The sequence below is a fragment of the Eublepharis macularius genome, chromosome 8 (assembly GCF_028583425.1).
Source record: "Eublepharis macularius isolate TG4126 chromosome 8, MPM_Emac_v1.0, whole genome shotgun sequence".
NCBI lineage: Eukaryota > Metazoa > Chordata > Lepidosauria > Squamata > Eublepharidae > Eublepharis > Eublepharis macularius.
In genome coordinates, this window is record NC_072797.1 from 133,355,424 (window position 1) to 133,373,629 (window position 18,206).

Sequence of the window (18,206 nt, forward strand, 5' to 3'; positions counted from 1 at the left end):
AGTTGCACCAACCTGAATGGAGAAGTTACACCATACACTGCAAAATGTTGTCACCATAAACAAGCCAAAATACCAATTAGAACACTTGCATGAACAGAACTGGTGTGTTGTACCCCATTCCGTAGTTTAGTGGAACAACTGACAGCATCAAAGAGTGCATTTCCTCTGCTTTAGAGGCAGTCAGTCTATCTGAGAATACACATCAAGTAGCGGATATATCTTATAGTACAGAAAATCCAGTTCTGATCCACATGTATGAAATTCCAGAACGAACAGGCTTTCAAGCACATGAAGTTGTCTGCAGCTGGCAAAAGCCACGTACACCCACCTTCAAAAACAGCAACGAGTGATATGAGGCAGTCTTTACCGAGTTCAACTTGACCAGAATCAAAAGCGGCATTGACTCATCTCAGCATACCTGCTTACTGATTATGCCCAACAGAAGGCACATTGAATAAAGTAATAAGAAATCCAGGACAGCCATGAAACAACAATACATATTGTTTGGAATAAACACTGCACATAATCTTGCCTCTCAGAAAAATCTTAATAAATAGAACAGGACCATGCAAATCCTTACACTGAAGCCAAGATCTGCTTCCACGATTTGCGGTGGGTTTCAGAAAAATACAACATTCACTCTAACCAAAATTTTCCCCCAACAGGGAGCACTTTGGCTAAGCAACTGTCGATGCAGTATAAGGAACGCAGGTGTTGTCAGAAAATACTTTAATTATTTACAGAATGATTTCTTGGAATGATTACATAAAATACAGAAGAAAAAATGTACACCTCTCACAGAGTCTAGAAAAAGATGCTGAGCAAACTCGCGGCTGATAAGGTAACTAAAGCACTTTGAATAAGGCAAACATTAATGTTTAAAAAAAAGTAATAAAAATCACAAAAGACCATGGTGGGGGAAAGAACAGAACTGAGGTTGTATGGTTCTTGAAAGGACGCCAACAAAAATCAGGATTATGATGTTTTTGATTCCAATTATGCCCACGCCAGCTGCCACCATTAATATTATCGGTGTGCCCACCCCATCTAACGTGGCCAGGAACTTTCCACACCCAGGGCACAAACTTCCTAGTGTCAATAGCCCCCAAGCATCATCTATGTAATGCTCCCCATTCAGTGTCCTGCCACACGCACACACACATGCACGCACACACACACACACAGGGTTGCTGAGTGTACAGATTCAAAGTGTGCAGGAACTGGGGAAGGCCTTTTCTTGCCCCTTTTTTCAGACCTAAGGAGGCCACACAGACCTAAGGAGGCCACCACAAAGATTCAGTTTTGCTGCCAATACATTTTGATATCCACTCCTTTGCAAGAGGGAGCATGTTAAAAAAGTGACTTGGATCCTTGGTTTTCAAATTCTGACCACGCGTCGCTCAGCTCCATGAAGATCATTTTGGCATACTGTTCGTAAGGCTGCCCCGTGGCCTGGAAAGAGAAGTAAAAGAGTTAGAATGTGATGGCCTAATTTTGTCAGGTCAAAACAATAAAACTCTCAATCACATGTGATTATTCTGCTTTCCAGCCAAAAAATAGTCCTAAAAAACAAAAAGAAACCATCTTGGGGCTACCAAGTCAGTGATCCCAGTGCGTGGCCTTGCCGTGTCATAGCACCCACTGATGTGTTTTGGAAACCGACTTGTTTCTTCAAATCTGGAGGGATAAAATCTGAAGGGTTAAAAAAAAAAACAGGGGCCGCCATGTTGCTCCCTACCAACAGACTAAACAGGTGTGTCACAGATGTGCCACTTAGCTTGGCCACAGCCACAGACTCTCTTACATATCTGGGATTTCTCTCTCTCTGACAGTGAGCAAACTCTTCTCTTTCTTTGCAAAACTATCAGCATCTTTTCCCCAAAGCAAGGAACTGATTCAGTCTCTTCTCTGTTTCCTTGCAATACGAGTTATTTTAGAAGAGCTCAGAACAAACTGCCTTTATGGCTCTAGAAAGCACCTCTGTGGAAGTAGCTCCCTCCACTGCAGGACAAATACTGGGTAGGAACTTCCCACCATTTTGTAAATGGCCTAGTGGTCCTAGATGCAGCCATTTTGTGACTCTCCCACCACTGTAGAAGCCACACTGTGATTGGTTACTTCTCCCTCACAGTCGTTTTGAGACAGGCCCTGCCCTCTAAGGGCAGCCATTTTGTGGTGGGGGTCTACTCCCCCTTCTCAAAATTCTAAAAATGCTCACACGGTCAACAAGGCTGGGGACTTCTGCTAAGAAGTGATGCACCACGTCCACAACTACTTCCATGAAGAAGTTGAAAGGGGATCCTTGAACAACCTCCAGCAAGGCAGGGGGTCTAAGGGCCAGGCAGTAAGACAGGGCAGAGGCCCGCCAGATGATGAGGCTGTTGAAGCAGCCTGACTTAGAAGCATGTGTAGAGGTGAGAGTGAGCCGCCCCGGTTGCTGTGGCCTAGGCATTTCCTGGTCTCCCTGACACTCTCTTTTTCTGCCACAGCGCAGGGGAGTAAGGATGTGTGTGTGCTGTCAAGTCGCAGAAGATTTGTGGCAACCCCGTAGGGTTTTCAGGGCAAGAGACGTCCGGAGATGGTTTGCCATGGCCTGCCTCTGTGTAGCGCCCCCTTCCTTGGGGGTCTCCAATCCAAATGCGAACCAGGACTGACCCTCCTTAACTTCCAAGGTAGGATGAGACTGGGCTGCCTGGACTATCCACTAGGTGAGGGTGTTAGGAATATACAGAACATCACTCAGGTCACAAGATCCACTGCAGATTCAAGCAGCAGCAATATTATGGTACTAGGTTTTCCATGGTACATTGCTTTGAACAGGAGCAATACTTTCTGGAGCTCAATTATTTTTGCAAAACAACCTAACTCCGAGGGGATGGAGTGGACAGCACATACGCCTAGTGAATGGTCCAGACACCCATGCATTCTTCTCATTTGCCTTTTAGGAATACAAGAGTAATTCAGCAGAAGCAACAAGATGGGGACTCACCTTATCTGGATGAACGACAAGTGCCGCCTTCCTATAGTACTTCTTGACTTGTTCTGGGGTCACCAGGTCAGCCATGCCAACTTGCTTCCATTTGGTTTCACCTTCCCAGAGCACAGTGTGAAGTGTAGATAATAAAGCTCTTATATTTCTCTCTTTCCCATCAATCCAATCTAGAATCTAGAGAAAGCCCACACAAGCAAGATGATGAACGTAACAGCCAAGCGTCCTGAAATATTCTATTTACCACCCTTGGATGCTGTGGCCCATTTTTTTAAAAAAAGATAATCTAACTTAGTCAAGAATGTTCACACATAATTACTTCAGAAAGGTGTATAAAGAGCCGCTAACCTGGTCACCTCTGGGCAAGTGACAATCGTCTCAAGGTGACCAGCAGGGAAGTTTTTGCACACCGGAAGAGAGCTGGTTCTCTCTCTTTTAGGTGATAAATGGACAAATGACGAACACAGATAGGTTTGAAAGTTACCAGAGAATGGACCTTAAGTTTAGCACCAAATAAGGAAGAGAAAGACCAGTTTGCATGAATTCACTGAAGGATTTTAAGCCATGAAAACACATCTTATTATTGCACGGCCTCTTCTGGGATCCTTCTTCACCATTCTACGTACATATGCAATATTAGCCTGGACAACAACAAAAAACTGTAACACTTGGGTTTGGGTGGGGTAGGTAAAGACTGCCCCCCTCTGAGAATGCTGCAGGAAGATTTGCACATTGTTTTCTATTACTTCAGAAGCCCTCCGTCTCATCAGTCGCCTCAACCCCTTGAACATTCAAAGCTGCTTTAATCCATCAAACAACCAGTCCATTTGTAGTACAATCCTAAGCAGGACCCTAAGCGGGATCGTACTACACCCTTTTAAGCCTAGACAATGGACTTCAAAGATGGTAACTCCTCTTTGGACTCTAATGTTACCCTAATAATTAAATTGCAGTACCTGCAATTCTTGTTCCTAATTCAGAGCAATTTAGGCTAGAAATTGTACCCAGGATTTTTGGACTCCAGAGTATGTGATATACCTCTAAGTTATGGTCCCTTTCCTCTTCCCCCACCCCCTCACCTTTCCCATGCCACCTACAAACTCTTCCCAACATCCGTATCAGGCATTATGGCCCCCCCCCCCCGCCTCCACCACGCTCAACTTTAACCTCTCTCATCAGCTCTTACATTCTAAAACTGCGAGCTCCCAACACATATTGCGTTACAGCAACCTGGGACACTTCCAACAAGAAAACAGCAAACCTTTAATTTTAGGGGATCCATATCTCTAGACATTTCTTGCTTTCTCATCTCAGCAATGGTCTTTGGTCCTTTTTTGTCAGATTTGGCTGAAAACCCTTGATTCGATAAAAGATCCTCAAAATCGTTTTCTGAAACTTTCAGCTTTTGTCCTGTTCAGTGAGATAAGAATGATAAAGTTCCTTGCACACCGAAACGTGACACAGAGTGAAACTGTACTAGCAATAAGATGTCCAGTTTATCACAGTTAAAGAATCTTCTCCCGTATCGACTGACAGTGACCTTCTGGTGGGATCGACATTCTCCCTTCAACCAAACACAAATTGAGTGTTGGGACAGCAAGACTGACAACTTGCCTTCTAAGGAGACACAGTAAATGAGACAGTCTACTGGTCCAAACGTGGTGGCTAAGGGGGGGAGCTAAGAAATACTGGGTTCTCGTGTCTGACATGAACTCACTCATCACTGGCAGGTAAGACATTATTCCTGCCTCGTTATACTCTCAGCCTTAACCTTCCTTTTGTAACATGGGATGAAAAATAGAACCGCTGCAGCATTGGAGAGGGGAACACTGGACCTGGCCTGGGGACACTCGACATAAAATCTTCAATTAAGCTGAGCAGGTGACTATGGGATAGTCACTGTGGCGGATGTGTTCTTACAGATCTTCTGCCGGAGTTCGTAGCTAGGGTCTAAACTGTAGCCAGCAGCAAATACAAGCCTGCTGATTAGCCCAGGAGAAATATGCCTAACCTGGCAAGCCAGATGATTTATACTGCCGGTGAATGATCCTACTCCATGTCGAACGCGTGGATGGCTCCAGCAACAGACTGCTGGCAGTTCTGCTTGTCTAAACCCTTTACCTTTGAGCCTCAGAGTTCCTAACGAAGTCCGTGAGTTAAAGGCCTGAAGAACTCAGCCTGGCTGACATATATGTATTTATCAATGACAAACTAGGGATCTAAGTAAATGAATGGCTGTGGTGGTGAGGAGAGGAGAGACATTCCTCAAAATGATAAGGAACGTGAGAGAGAGAGAGAGAGAGAGAAACACATTCACACGGCCACATTTCTATGACTAGAAAAGATAAGCGGAAAAACGCAGATCCCATCAAACATTTCTGCAGGCAGGAAGAACAGCTTCCTCGCCTATCCCCTCCTGCTGCAGCCCCAAATGCCCCCCAAATGCTCCTGAGGGACCCCCAAGAACAGCATGAGAAGAGAACTGGAGGTCTGCAGTAGGAGGAAGGAACTGACGAGCCCCCCACCCACCCACCCATGACAGTGGAAACCCAGTGCCTTGAAATCAAAGCTTCAGAAAGCATGCCGTGCCTGTCATGTGGGGAAAAACTTACCAAAGCTTGGGGCTCTGATGCCTCGCTCTTCCCGTCCCCCAATAACGCTGAAATTCACAGTATAGTTGGGTTTGGGTTGCCCGCTCGGCTTGCTTTGCTCTGGTGGTTTTGGCTGGGGCTGGGGCTGGCGCGATGAGCTTGCGCTTGGTGGCTTGCCGGCTTGCCACTGGCTCCCTGCTTTCTGCGACGGAGCAGCCTTGGAAGCAAAACCACCAGCTGAGAATCCGCCGCTGGAAACACCTGGGCAACAATTGAGGGAATCTAATTTCAGTTCTCCATTTCCTTTTAAATGACTGAACACAAATGCAGCCTCACACGCCCTAGTGTCCTACAACATCATGATCCGCAGGCTGCATCCCGAGGAGACAAAACTGATGCAGATGTGTGCAAGCATCCCTTTAGAGCCGGAATCACACGCTCAGTGCTAAGGAGGAGGTTCTGGACATTACGTACAGTGATGGCTTTAAGTGAGAGATTCAGGGAGAACAGGTTCATCAGCAGCTACTGTGGAACTACAGAAGGATCGGTCTAAATTGGGTAAGCAGGCAATAATGTGGCAAATAAAGTTCAATATTTTAAGTGTAACATCTTAACTTTTAACATATGCTGATGGGTTCTGAACTGGCTGCAGCCAAGCCTGAAAGAGTTCTTGGGGCTGTACTTGACAGTTTAATGAAAATGTCAACCGTGTGTGCTTCGGGTTTCCGATTTGGGTAAAAAATGGCTGTGGCTGCCATTCGAGGGGCAGGAAGGGCTGGAGGTGGCGGCTCTGGCCTTCTCCGCCGCCCTGCACGGCTGTGCGGCGGTGGTGGAAAAGTCCCTTCCTGCCCCTCACATGGCCACTGCAGCAGCCATTTGAGGGGCAGGAAGGGCTAGAGGAGGCAGATCCGGCCTTCCTGGCTACCCTGAGAGCAGCTGCGGGCCCAGAGGAGGCGGCAGCGGAGGAGGAGGAGACGGCTCTGGCCTTCTCCATCCGGCCAGGTAAGTGAGGTGGAGGGGATGGGGGGCTAAGTGGGGGGTGAGGGGGTGGGGGTGCTGTGAGAAAGCCCAGCCCCCCTGAATCACTTTGGTATGCTCTGAATCTTTACGGAACATTCCAAAACGATTCAAATACCCAAATCCGAAGCGGCTTGCCACTTTGGGTTTGGGGTATTTCCAAATTTTCCCCCTGCTTTGGGTAAACCCAAAGCGGGAAACCTGAATATTTTCAGGGTGCACACCCCTACAACTGTGTGTGAGGCAGGAGGGGGAAAAGTGTCAAAGAGGGACCTTCGGTGCTCCTTTCCAGAGCACTTCCAAACAGAAAAGGGTGGCAGCAGAAAGAGACCGGCTTCTTTGTGTTTGTAAGCCTGGGATCTGGCCAAGGAAGCACATCTGCCCTCCCTTCGACCGCGAGAAACAGCCATCCCTTAACCACGGTTAAGCAGCAAGTTGGCACCCGCCTGACCCGCAGTTAAGACGGAGCAATATTCTCCTTAGCCTACTTCGTTTTGCAGGCTGAACACCTCCAGAAATGCCACCACACCTTTGCCCTTCTAAGGTTAATCCATCACCACCTTCACTGGACCACCAATGCACCAAGTGGTCTCCACCGGCAAGGTCTGAGAGAGGCCTGGGCATAAAGGGACCATTACAGTTAGGAGCGAGCCGGAAAGTTTTCTATTGCGACATGGCTAACATCCACACGCACCGAGTTCCTTAGGAGAGGGTGCCAGCAAGGTCTACACTTACCAACTTGGCTATCACCCAAGAAAGATGGTTATGAGGGTCAGAGTGGGGGAATTGGATGTAGAGGGTGAGAACAAACAGAGATAAAAACACTAGCATGCAGGCATGTGCATCCACACACACCACTTCCACTTTGCTTTGGAAAATCTGTCAATCTCTGTCTGGTGATTCTGCTGGGGAGGAGACAGACAATAAAGTGTTCTTGGGCTAGCTAAAATGGGTGTTTCATGCTGTAAATGTGTCACCATACGCCTATTTAGGGAAAGATATTCTGAACAGCAAAGCCACCATGATAAAACGTCTCTGCCTTTAGAGCTCAGCCAAAATAAGAGCATGTGTACTTTCCAGAAGATTTCTAGGATCTTCTTTTTCAGTCTTGTGTTCAACGGTTAGGATGCAGCCAGTGTGGAATAACGAAAAAGAAAAAGAAAAGGACCTAAATAAGAGTGCGGGTGTTTTGTTACGGTTTTAACCAGGGCTTTTTTCCAGCAGGAATGCGGGGGAATGGAGTTCTGGAACCTCTTGAAAATGGTCACATGGCCAGTGGCCCCGCCCCCTGATCTCCAGACAGAGGGGAGTTGAGATTGCCCTCCGTGCTGCTCCAGCGGCGCCGAGGGCAATCTCAACTCCCCTCTGTCTGGAGATTGGGGCGGGGCCACCAGCCATGTGACCATTTTCTCCAAGGGCAACCCACTGAGTTCCACCACCTCTTTTCCCAGAAAAAGAGCCCTGGTTTTAACCATCACCTGCTCAGAGTCCTTGGGAAAGCCCAGAGCTCATGTTGATACATGAACAGTTATGGAGAATCTTCATGTTCTGAATCACTGTACACCTCCAAGTGCCCGATGCTGAGGATAAACTGTATGCTCTTCCCTTGTTGCCTTTCTCAGGCGCTTCCCCCAAAAGCATTTGAGCGGCCACTCTGTTTCCATAAGCCAATGCTTATCTTAAAATTATTAAAACAGTACATTATTTTGTGCCCGAAGTCCAGGTCAATGGCAAAAATCCCCAGCTGCGTTGGCTAAAGTGGGTATGAATCAATGAAGATAGATATTGCAAGTGGATCGATGAACAGAAAAATCTTTGAGAAGCGCATGTTCAACGAATGGAAATAGGTACAATATTTAGGAAAGAATAAGAATTCCCAAGAGCTTTGGCTTTCAAATACAGCAACTCATTTTAGCCTGGAAACCTTATGTCTACTTTTAATTGGAGCAATAAAAAAAAAAAGCACGGCTAGGTACATGCAAAAAATACTGCGCTGCAGCAAACACAGTTGATATATTAAGAATGATTACTGCAATAGTTGCAAAAAAAAGTTCAGCAACGTGACTGAGGAATGATGATGCCCATACACAGGGCTTTTTTTCAGCAGGAACGCAGTGGAGCGGAGTTCCGGCACCTCTTGAAAATGGTCACATGGCTGGTGGCCCCGCCCCCTGATCTCCAGACAGAGGGGAGTTGAGATTGCTAAGCGGCGCGGAGGGCCATCTCAACTCCCCTCTGTCTGGCGATCAGGGGGCGGGGCCACCAGCCATGTGACCATTTTCTCCAAGGGCAACCCACTGAGTTCCACCACCTCTTTCCCCAGAAAAAAAGCCCTGCCCATACACATACAGTTCAAAGATTACAGACAGGAACGCCTGAGAGCTTTATTTCACCGGCTGCTGTTAGTAACCTCCAACAGAGGTTACCAACAGCAGGATTCCTGACTTAGAAGTCTGAATACATTTAAAGGAAGTTTCTCTGATGTTTTTGACTCCCATCTCTATTCAAGACTGTGAACATAAGAGGTCAGAACAACATTCTTGTTATCTGTATACTGATGAAAAATCCCTCGAAACTGGTTGATAGCTAGATTCTTTTCTCTTTGAACTGTGTTTGTACGTGCATTGTTATTTCTTAATCATTTCGTTACTGTGCTTTTTTGCAAATATTGCAATAATCATTCGTAATATGTTCACAGTGTTTGCTGTGGCACGGTATTTTTAGTTTATCTACACTGTGGTTCCTCTTTGTCTGTCTTTCTGGCTATGTATACCAACACCGCAAACTAGAGAAAGTCCTTACAATTAAAAGCCAGTAATAAATGGGCAGGGCAGAGGTGCAAAAAACTTCCAGCAACAGCTGTGGAAATTGCTTATGTAATAATGGGCCCACATTTCCCCCAACGGTCACAATTAATGGGAGGGGGGAGTCCAGATCTGATTGCCGGCACTCCACCAGATTTGCTCAACAGCTACTATTTCAGATTCTTCTTGATCTGGTGTGGGAAGATAACACCTTTTCCAGAACTTCTGGCAACCTGCAAATTATTACATGGAGATTACACAAAGCTCTGACTCGCTCGCACAAACGCTTGCTAATGCCGACCCCTCCTCTTGTAGGCACAACGTATACTATTCTTTTACACACATATTCTTTCCCGCTGCTCACAGGCTTGGACATGAAGATCTAAACATCCCAACAAGATCCAGCTGAATTCCCATCCTCTGGGCACATCATCCAGGCTGAACGTTTTTGAGCACATTCACAGAGAACTAAACAGATAAAGTAATAAGGGACTCAATAATCATGCTTTGCACATGATTATTAAGGGAGCTTTGCACAAAGCTTAAAGAGCAACACTGAAACACCAACGTGAAACAGTTGTCGCTGAAGGATGAATCCTGTAACAAGGTCTGTGGCAGGCTGCTCTGAGTGAATTCACACAGGGGCGGCAGCTCCAGAGCAGAGTACATGAACACATGAAGCCATTGTTTGCCAAATCAGAGGCTTGATGAGAGTCATTCCGTGGGGGAGTGTGCTGGAAGGGAAAGGAGCGAGTGAAGGGTGGGCCATTCTCAAACACGAGCTTTTGTAAGCTCAAGCCCTCACTATCCCAGCAAGACAGAAACATGGTAAGGGCTCCAAGAAACCGATGTGGATGCACAGAGAGCTCCAGAATAAGCTAAGGGAGAAAAAGGAAATGTTCAGGAAATGGAGAGAAGGGCAGATCTCTAAAGAGGAGTATATGAGGGTTACTAGGTACTGCAGATCAGCCATCAGAGAGGCCAAAGCTCAGTATGAGCTGGGTCTGGCCAGGAGGGCTCGCTACAATAAGAAAAACTTCTACAGATATGCGAGAAGCAAACACAAGGTAAAAGAGGCAATTGGACCGCTGTTGGGAGTGGAAGGAGAAACTCTGATGGAGGACAGAGAAAAAGCAGACAGGCTTAATGACTTTTTTGCCTCTGTTTTCTCCCTGAAGAACGTGAGCCCATCTAGAGATGGTAGTAGACACGACAGGACACCAGGGTGGCTAGTTGACATTTACAGAGAGGTTGTGGAGGGGCACCTGGCTGCACTTGATGAATACAGATCCCCTGGGCCGGATGGTATGCACCCAAGAGTGCTGAAAGAACTTTCTAGAGAACTTGCAGAGCCTCTGTCCCTCATCTTCAAGGCCTCCTGGAGGACTGGGGATGTGCCACAAGATTGGAGAAGAGCGAATGTTATCCCAATCTTTAAGAAAGGGAGGAAGGATGACCCGGGAAACTACTGCCCGGTCAGTCTGACTTCTGTTGATGGGAAGATATTAGAACAGATTTTAAAGGGATCGATCTGTAAGCATCTGAAGGACTGCTCAGTGATCCGGGGAAGTCAGCATGGTTTTGTTCCTAACAGATCCTGCCAGACCAACCTGGTTTCCTTCTTTGATCGAGTGACCAGCTTACTGGATCGGGGGAACTCTGTTGACATGATTTATCTGGATTTCAGTAAAGATTTTGATAAGCCATGACATTCTGATGGGCAAACTGGAAGACTGTGGAGTGGACGATAGGACAGTTTGGTGGATAGGGAACTGGTTAGAGGACCGCACTCAAAGAGTGGTGGTCAACGGCGTTTCATCAGATTGGAGGGAGGTGTCCAGTGGGGTGCCGCAGGGCTCTGTTTCGGGCCCGGTACTTTTCATTATTTTTATCAATGATCTGGATGAAGGAGTGGAAGGGCTGCTCATTAAATTTGCTGATGATACCAAATTGGGAGGGGTAGCAAACACCCAAGAAGATATAATTAAAATTCAACAAGACCTGAATACTCTGGAGAAGTGGGCAGTTGTGAATAGGATGCAATTCAACATAGATAAGTGCACAGTATTACATCTGGGCCACAAAAATGTGAAGCACAAATATAGGATGGGGGATACACTTCTGGGTAGTACTGTATGCAAGAGATCTTGAAAGAGCAGACTGTAAACTAAATATGAGCAGTCAGTGTGATGCAGTGGCAAAAAAGGCAAACTCCGTCTTGGGTTGTATCAAAAAGGCCATTGCACTGAAACCACAGGAGGTCAAAGTCCCTCTCTATACTGCCCTGGTCAGGCCGCACCTGGAGTACTGTATGCAGTTCTGGAGGCCTCACTTCAAAAAGGATGTGGACAAAATCGAGAGGGTGCAGAGGAGAGTGACGAGGATGATCAGGGGTCTGGAGACTGAGCCCTACGAGGAAAGGCTGAGGGCCTTGGGAATGTTTAGTTTGGAGGAGATTAAGGGGGGACATGGTTGCTCTCTTTAAATATTTGAAAGGCTGTCATTTGGAGGAGGGCAGGGAGCTGTTCCAGTTGGCAGCAGAGGATAGGACTTGAAGCAACGGGCTTAAATTACATGCAGAAAGGTACCAGCTGGATATTAGGAAAAACTTTTTCACAGTCAGAGTAGTTCAAAGGTGGAACCAGCTGCCTAGGGAGGTGGTGAGCTCCCCTTCACTGGCATTTTTCAAGAAGAAGCTGGATGAATATTTGTCAGGGATGCTTTAGGCTCATCCTGCATTGGGCAGGGGGTTGGACTAGAAAGTCTGTATGGCCCCTTCCAACTCTGTGATTCTGTGAAGTCAGACTGCCGGTCCATCAAAGTCAACTTTGCCCTCTCTGACTACCAGTCAGTCCAGGGTCTCGGAGGCCTTCTGCATCATCTATTTTCTGATCCTTTCCACTGGAGATTCCGGGGACTGAACCTGGGACCTCCTGCATGCCAACCCGATGCTCTGCCTTTGAGCCATGGCCCCTACCCTCCATGCAGAAGGATCCCAGGTTCAATCTTTAAGTTCTCCAGCGCAAAGAGTCTTGGGTAGGGAAAACCTTAGAGCCAGAGCAGAAAGCATAGGCCTAAATGGGACCAAGAACATAACCAAACTCCACTTGATGATTAGGATGCTGTCTCAGCACTCCTGACAGCTCTCAGTGAGTAGCTGATCTTGAGCACAGTCCAGAACAGGCGCTTGGTCCAAAAGAGAGCGGCCAGCCTCCGTTGGTACAGGCCAAGGAACACATCTGTTTTGGAACATCGACATGACAACCTCTTTGTTCCCAAGGGCATAGTTCAAAGGGGCAGGATGTGGGGCTTGGAAGGCTTACATGCCCCGGTCCTGTGGGGCCTGAAGGAACACCTTCTCACGTATCCTGTCTCAACCATTAAGACCTGCAAAGGCTCATTTAGGAGTACTTCTAGTCTACGCACAGGAGGCTGCTGTAACCTCAACAACCTTCTAGGTGGCTCTCTAGCTACACGACTCCCTGCCCACAAATATTCATTTGGCCTTCCTGGGGAAACGAGGGGGTGACAGGCAGCATCTGAATGTGCTGAGGTCAACCCCCATGTGCCTGGAAGTGATATTAGTTCATTGACATGGAAGCTCTAGCATTTGGTTAAAACTCTACGGTTAAACTATAGAGTTTTGGGCAAATGCTTGAACATCACTAATGACATAGTGAAATCACTTCCATGCAAACAGGAAGTGAAGTCAGTGCATCATTGGCAATATTATTACATCACCAGCAAGCCCCCACACACACCTGGGTAAATCTCCCTCTGGTTGCCACTGCTAGCCTTGTGATGGCAAGTGGCAACCCCAGCTCTGTCATGTTTTAAGACATACTTTTGTTATTCACTTAAACCATACAGAGAGGTGTGTTATTGAAAAGGGTGCCTGGGATCAAAGTAGAACACACTCCACGGGAGTGTAACAGGATCTGCGCTCATCCCCTATCGCCTTTCATTTACTATGAAATACAACGTGCTGGCTTGAAATATGAGCACCAAGACCACCTTCTTTCCCATAGCCCGTAGCAATAAAAAGTTGGTGTGGAGTACTAGCTAGAGTGTTAGGCTAGGATCTGGCAGACTTTGATTCTAATCTCTGTTCTGCTATGAAAAGTTTGCTGGGTGTGGGACCATCAATCTCTCAGCCTAACCTAACTCACAAAGTGATCGTTGGAGGGGATGGAGAGAGTGGAAGAGGGGAGAACGACGTGGTAGACCTCTTAGGGGTTCCGATTAAGGAGAGAAGTGGGACATAGATAAAAAATAAATCTTTAAATAAAAATTCATTACTGTATCCAACCGAAACCTCTCTTAAAAGCTAGACATAGAAAGTCTTTTCGGTAGAAACTCAAAACAAGGAGATTCTACGCTCACTAGTGAAGTGGAACGTTACTGTATGGTAGCTAGTGGGAACTGAATGGGATGCATTGATTCTGCTTTTCAACAAGTGTCTGATCCATCCGAAAATCATGATTTTCATGCCCTCTGGGCCTACCACACCCACCCACCTCCATTAATAATCATGTGCGCACTTACTTGGGAGGCCAGTTCTCAGATCTGCAAGATCAGCAAAAGGGTCGAAGTTCTGTGATTTTGCTTGGCTGAAGGAAAGACCAGAGGAGACGCTCGATACACCTCCTGTTGTGAACGCTTGTCCTGCACCACGTAATAGGAAATAGTTACAAAAGTGCTGCATAAGAATCTGCAAACAGTTATATCACAACTACACAGGTGGCATCTAAAGTTGGCACAGCTCAGCGGCTAAGGAAATAAAGAACAAACATTATCTCTCAGCTCCCTCCCATCTGCAATAGGGGGATAGCAATATGAGCCCTCTTACCAGGTGATTCTAAAAATTATTCAATAATGTATGTTATGTTGTGAGCACTCCAGAACCACTATTAAGATTATTAAAGCAGGGACTCTTGATACAGTTTGCCTGACAATTCAAAACCTAGACTACAGCTCTGGATCCAAATTCCATCTGCCAACTGCTGTATCCTGAAATTTCTTGCTATCTGCCTAGAGCAAATTGCTTCACAACACCCCAAAGCATTTTCCATCTCTGAAGTTACACCTGCAGACAAAAAAGTGGTCCATTTCCTTCATTTCATAAAATCCAAGACCGTTACTATAGCAAACGGTTTCGCCAAGCACTCTATTCGGAAGTCATTCTACATGTGTCAAAACCCCACTGCCTGAGTTCGTGCCACTAAGAGCTTTAACGCGCTTGCCTTACAGCACAATCAGATGCGTGTTTGCTAAGAAGTCCCACTGCGGTCAATGGGGGCTTTCTCCTAGACAAATGTGCTTGAGATTGCAACCTTACAGTGCAATCCTATGCAGAGTTACTCCACTCTGAGCCATGGGCTTAGTAGCTGGAGAAAAAAGGCTATAGGTTGCACTGCACAATACCTTCAAAAGTGGACTTCTTCGGCTGCGATGGTGCTGGATTACTAACTGCTGGGGAATCCGCCCAAGAATCCCATCCGCCTAAAAGGTCAGGCTGGCTTGCGGAGGAAGCCATTTTTGGTGGGTCAGGTGCCAAGCTTCCTGCAAAGGTAGAAACCAAAGTCCGTGGCATTAGGATGAAATAGTGTAAAGGACTCCACATAGGAGACACACTTAACACTATGTAGGATCAAAATGCAGTAGTGGTGAAGGTTATTTGGAAGTCCTCCCTGAGATCGGAGATGCTTGTTTATAGAAATGAATTTACAGCAACATTTTCAGAAATAGGAAGTTGCAGGCCTCTGTCTATCTTCTAACATTCTCTAAGAGAAACTGGAGTTTTACTCAACACCAGGGCTTTTTTTCAGCCGGAACGCGGTGGAACGGAGTTCCGGCACCTCTTGAAAATGGTCACATGGCTGGTGGCCCGACCCCCTGAGCTCCAGACAGAGGGGAGTTTAGATTGCCCTCCATGCCACTGGCACGGAGGGCAATCTCAACTCCCCTCTGTCTGGAGCTCAGGGGGCGGGGCCACCAGCCATGTGACCATTTTCTCCGAGGGCAACCCACTGAGTTCCACCACCTCTTTTCCCAGAAAAAAAGCCCTGCTCAACACTATTCTTACCACATTTGCGTTCCGCGTTCTCCTTCAAGGATCTCAAGGGATACCAAGAGTCGTCTCAGGATATCCCCTCCAACCTGTGAATTCGGCTAGAAGAGTGATTTGCCTCGCCTCCCCTTGCCCCATGAACTTCTAGGTGCTAATCGCACAAGCCTTGACGATCCTCCCAGTCCAAGACCAACGTTCTACCTGCCTGGCTCAGATTCAATATATTGTCTTGAGAATGTTACTAATCAGGTCAACCTGCCTCCTCCCAATCAATCAACAAACTAACTGGCATTGGCCGCTGGCTCTAAGTGGTGTGCCATGAATTGCAAAGAGAGGTTATTTCACCTACATAGCTCAGTCAGTGAAGGGTCGGAGACAAAACGCACTTCAGAAATTTTAGTGAGTCACAGAACAGCCCATGATTCACAAAAAACCTACATCAAGAGGGCTGCTGTCCTCCAAGGAGGCAGCTGCATTTCTGAACTGGAGCCAAGGAGGCACCCTATTAAAAGCTGACCTGTTTCAGCTTTGGGAAACTGCTATGGTAAACAACGTTGAGTATCATTCGCAAGTGTAATAAGCATGACCTTGCCATTTCCTTGCGAAATTCCCATGTCCTTTTCAGTACACTGTAGAACACCAGGTTTACAATACATGTAAGGTAATGTGGTAATTATTTGGCATTGTATGCTAAATTTATCTAACAGGCAAGGTGACTAAGGGATTGTGGTGGGGAATATGGAAAACTGTAAAATTATGAAGACAAAAAACATTTTTCTTCTCTTTTTGTAAGACAAAAACTTGGTATCTCACAATGAAATTGATAGGCAATGGGTCCAGGGCAGACAGAGCAAGTGTTTCTTCATACTACACACATCTTAACTTTTGGATTTCACTATGCAAAGTACAGGAATAGTCACTGGTTTAGATGGCTTAACATTTTAGACAGTTTCGGGGAAGAGGGCCATCTATCAACAACTAACTATGAAATTCTTACTTTGTCAGGAGACTTCCTAAAAAGCCTCAAGACCCGCACCCAAGAGATCTTTTTATTTTTTTAAATTACAAAACTAGGAACTGCCAAGAATCATAATACAGAGAACAGTATCAGATTTCAGCCTATATAAGACCTGCTTACTGACTACATCCAACCTCTGCCACCAAGAAAAAGAATAATGCTACCATATTAAGGCCTTCCTCTTGAATTCCAGAACCTTCTGAGCCCTTCACGTGCTCTTCAGGACCTCACACTTAATGGTCTACAGTATTCAGTGCTGAGAATGGGTCACTAACAGAAAGTGTCATCCCCTCAAGTCCAACTGGAGTGGCCAGACGACCAATGCTGCTACCCTCTGCTCCTGCCAACCAACAATGGACAGGGGGAGAGAACCTTATAAGAACAGGAAATTTTTTAGTCTCATGGGGCAAGAGAACACAAGTGAGAATGTAGATGGGTAGCTGGGCTATGAAATTTCTCCACTTGGTGCTGGAGAGCTATTGCTAGACCTTGGAGCAGATAATAAAATCTAGATTTCGGAGCAGAGACAAAAATCTGCCCTTCTACAAAGCCACACATGTTGCCAGAGACATCCTGGGAGGTTTCTACTGCAGCTGCTCACCCAGGTCAAGAAGCCTTGCCTTCAAGAAGTTCGTGGCAGCAGATTTCAGAGTTCTCCTATTCCATCCTCCCCAATTCCTCACCAGGAAGGCAAGCGGAGAATTGCCCCAGGATGCCAAGTGAATTTCGTGGCTGAGCAGGCACCTAAATCTTCATTTCCCACATTGCAAACTGACTCTCTGGCCACCGGGACCACGCTGGTTTTAAGCGCTGTTGATTCATTTCGAAAACAAGCATGCTACCCTGCGTACACTAGGTCACTTTCCCAGCCTATCTAACAAGACAAATATTCCTGTGCTAGTAAATGACGGCCAAAATGCTCTGGTGATTTACAGGAAGAAATAAACCAGGTGTCATGTATCTGAGTTCAGCCACCAAGCTCTGAACGGCCCTGAGCCGGTCACTCCCCAAGCATAACTGACCTCACAAGTAAATAATCACCACAGCCGGCGAGCCACTGCAGGGGAACAACTTGGTGGAGCTTCCCCCTCCCCCCTCTATTCTTTTTGTAAGTTTTTAGAGGTAGTTCTGTACAGAAAGTTAGAAACCCATCTTTACAGTTTTATTTTTGGTTAAAATTAGCAATAACTTTCTTATAATTTTGACCAACATCAGGAACTGAATGTGTTGAATTTCTCACATTCTAGGATTTTGAAAAGAATAATATTTTAAAGGGTCACCATTTGAAATAGAATCCTTTACAAAGTACGGACCAAAAGGTATTCCAGTGGTCCTAGAAAAAGTATTCTTTGTTAGTCTTATACATGGGTGGAGTGGCCCTTTCAGATAACATCATTTCTACCCCCCCCCCTCCATAATATACCCAAATCCTGCTTGAGGTCACTGCCTGACCTGTCCTACTGAAACGCCATGAGGTCTCCTCTGTAGAATGCAAATGGTAATTTTAGAAAGATTCTCACATCTTCACTTAAGGTGCAGAGCTGATGCTATTTATGCACCATTAAGCTGACAGAGGAGCTTTTCCTGATCCCACCAGAAGCTATTTATAGGATTAACCAGGAGAGAAACCCAACATGGATATGCGCATTTATACACTCCCTCGAACAGTGTGAAGTTATGGGTAGGGGGATCAAGGTCATTTAAGAAGCCTATGTAA

At 46.2% G+C, this 18,206-nt stretch overlaps 1 protein-coding gene across 2 annotated transcripts in view; it reads right to left on the minus strand.

Moving 5' to 3' along the window:
* Positions 1 to 712: 712 nt before the first annotated feature.
* GAK (cyclin G associated kinase) overlaps positions 713 to 18,206 on the minus strand; it is a 105,946-nt gene continuing 88,452 nt past the window's right edge. The window contains exons 23-28 of one of the 2 annotated variants that reach the window (XM_054986524.1): positions 14,826 to 14,963; positions 13,947 to 14,066; positions 5,602 to 5,841; positions 4,251 to 4,399; positions 2,990 to 3,166; positions 713 to 1,452 (exon numbers count right to left, since the gene is read on the minus strand). In XM_054986524.1, coding sequence (XP_054842499.1) covers positions 1,351 to 1,452; positions 2,990 to 3,166; positions 4,251 to 4,399; positions 5,602 to 5,841; positions 13,947 to 14,066; positions 14,826 to 14,963 — 926 coding nt within the window. In that variant the 3' untranslated portion in view covers positions 713 to 1,350. The remainder of the gene's footprint in view (positions 1,453 to 2,989; positions 3,167 to 4,250; positions 4,400 to 5,601; positions 5,842 to 13,946; positions 14,067 to 14,825; positions 14,964 to 18,206) is intronic. The other variant, XM_054986526.1, reaches the window with a different exon arrangement.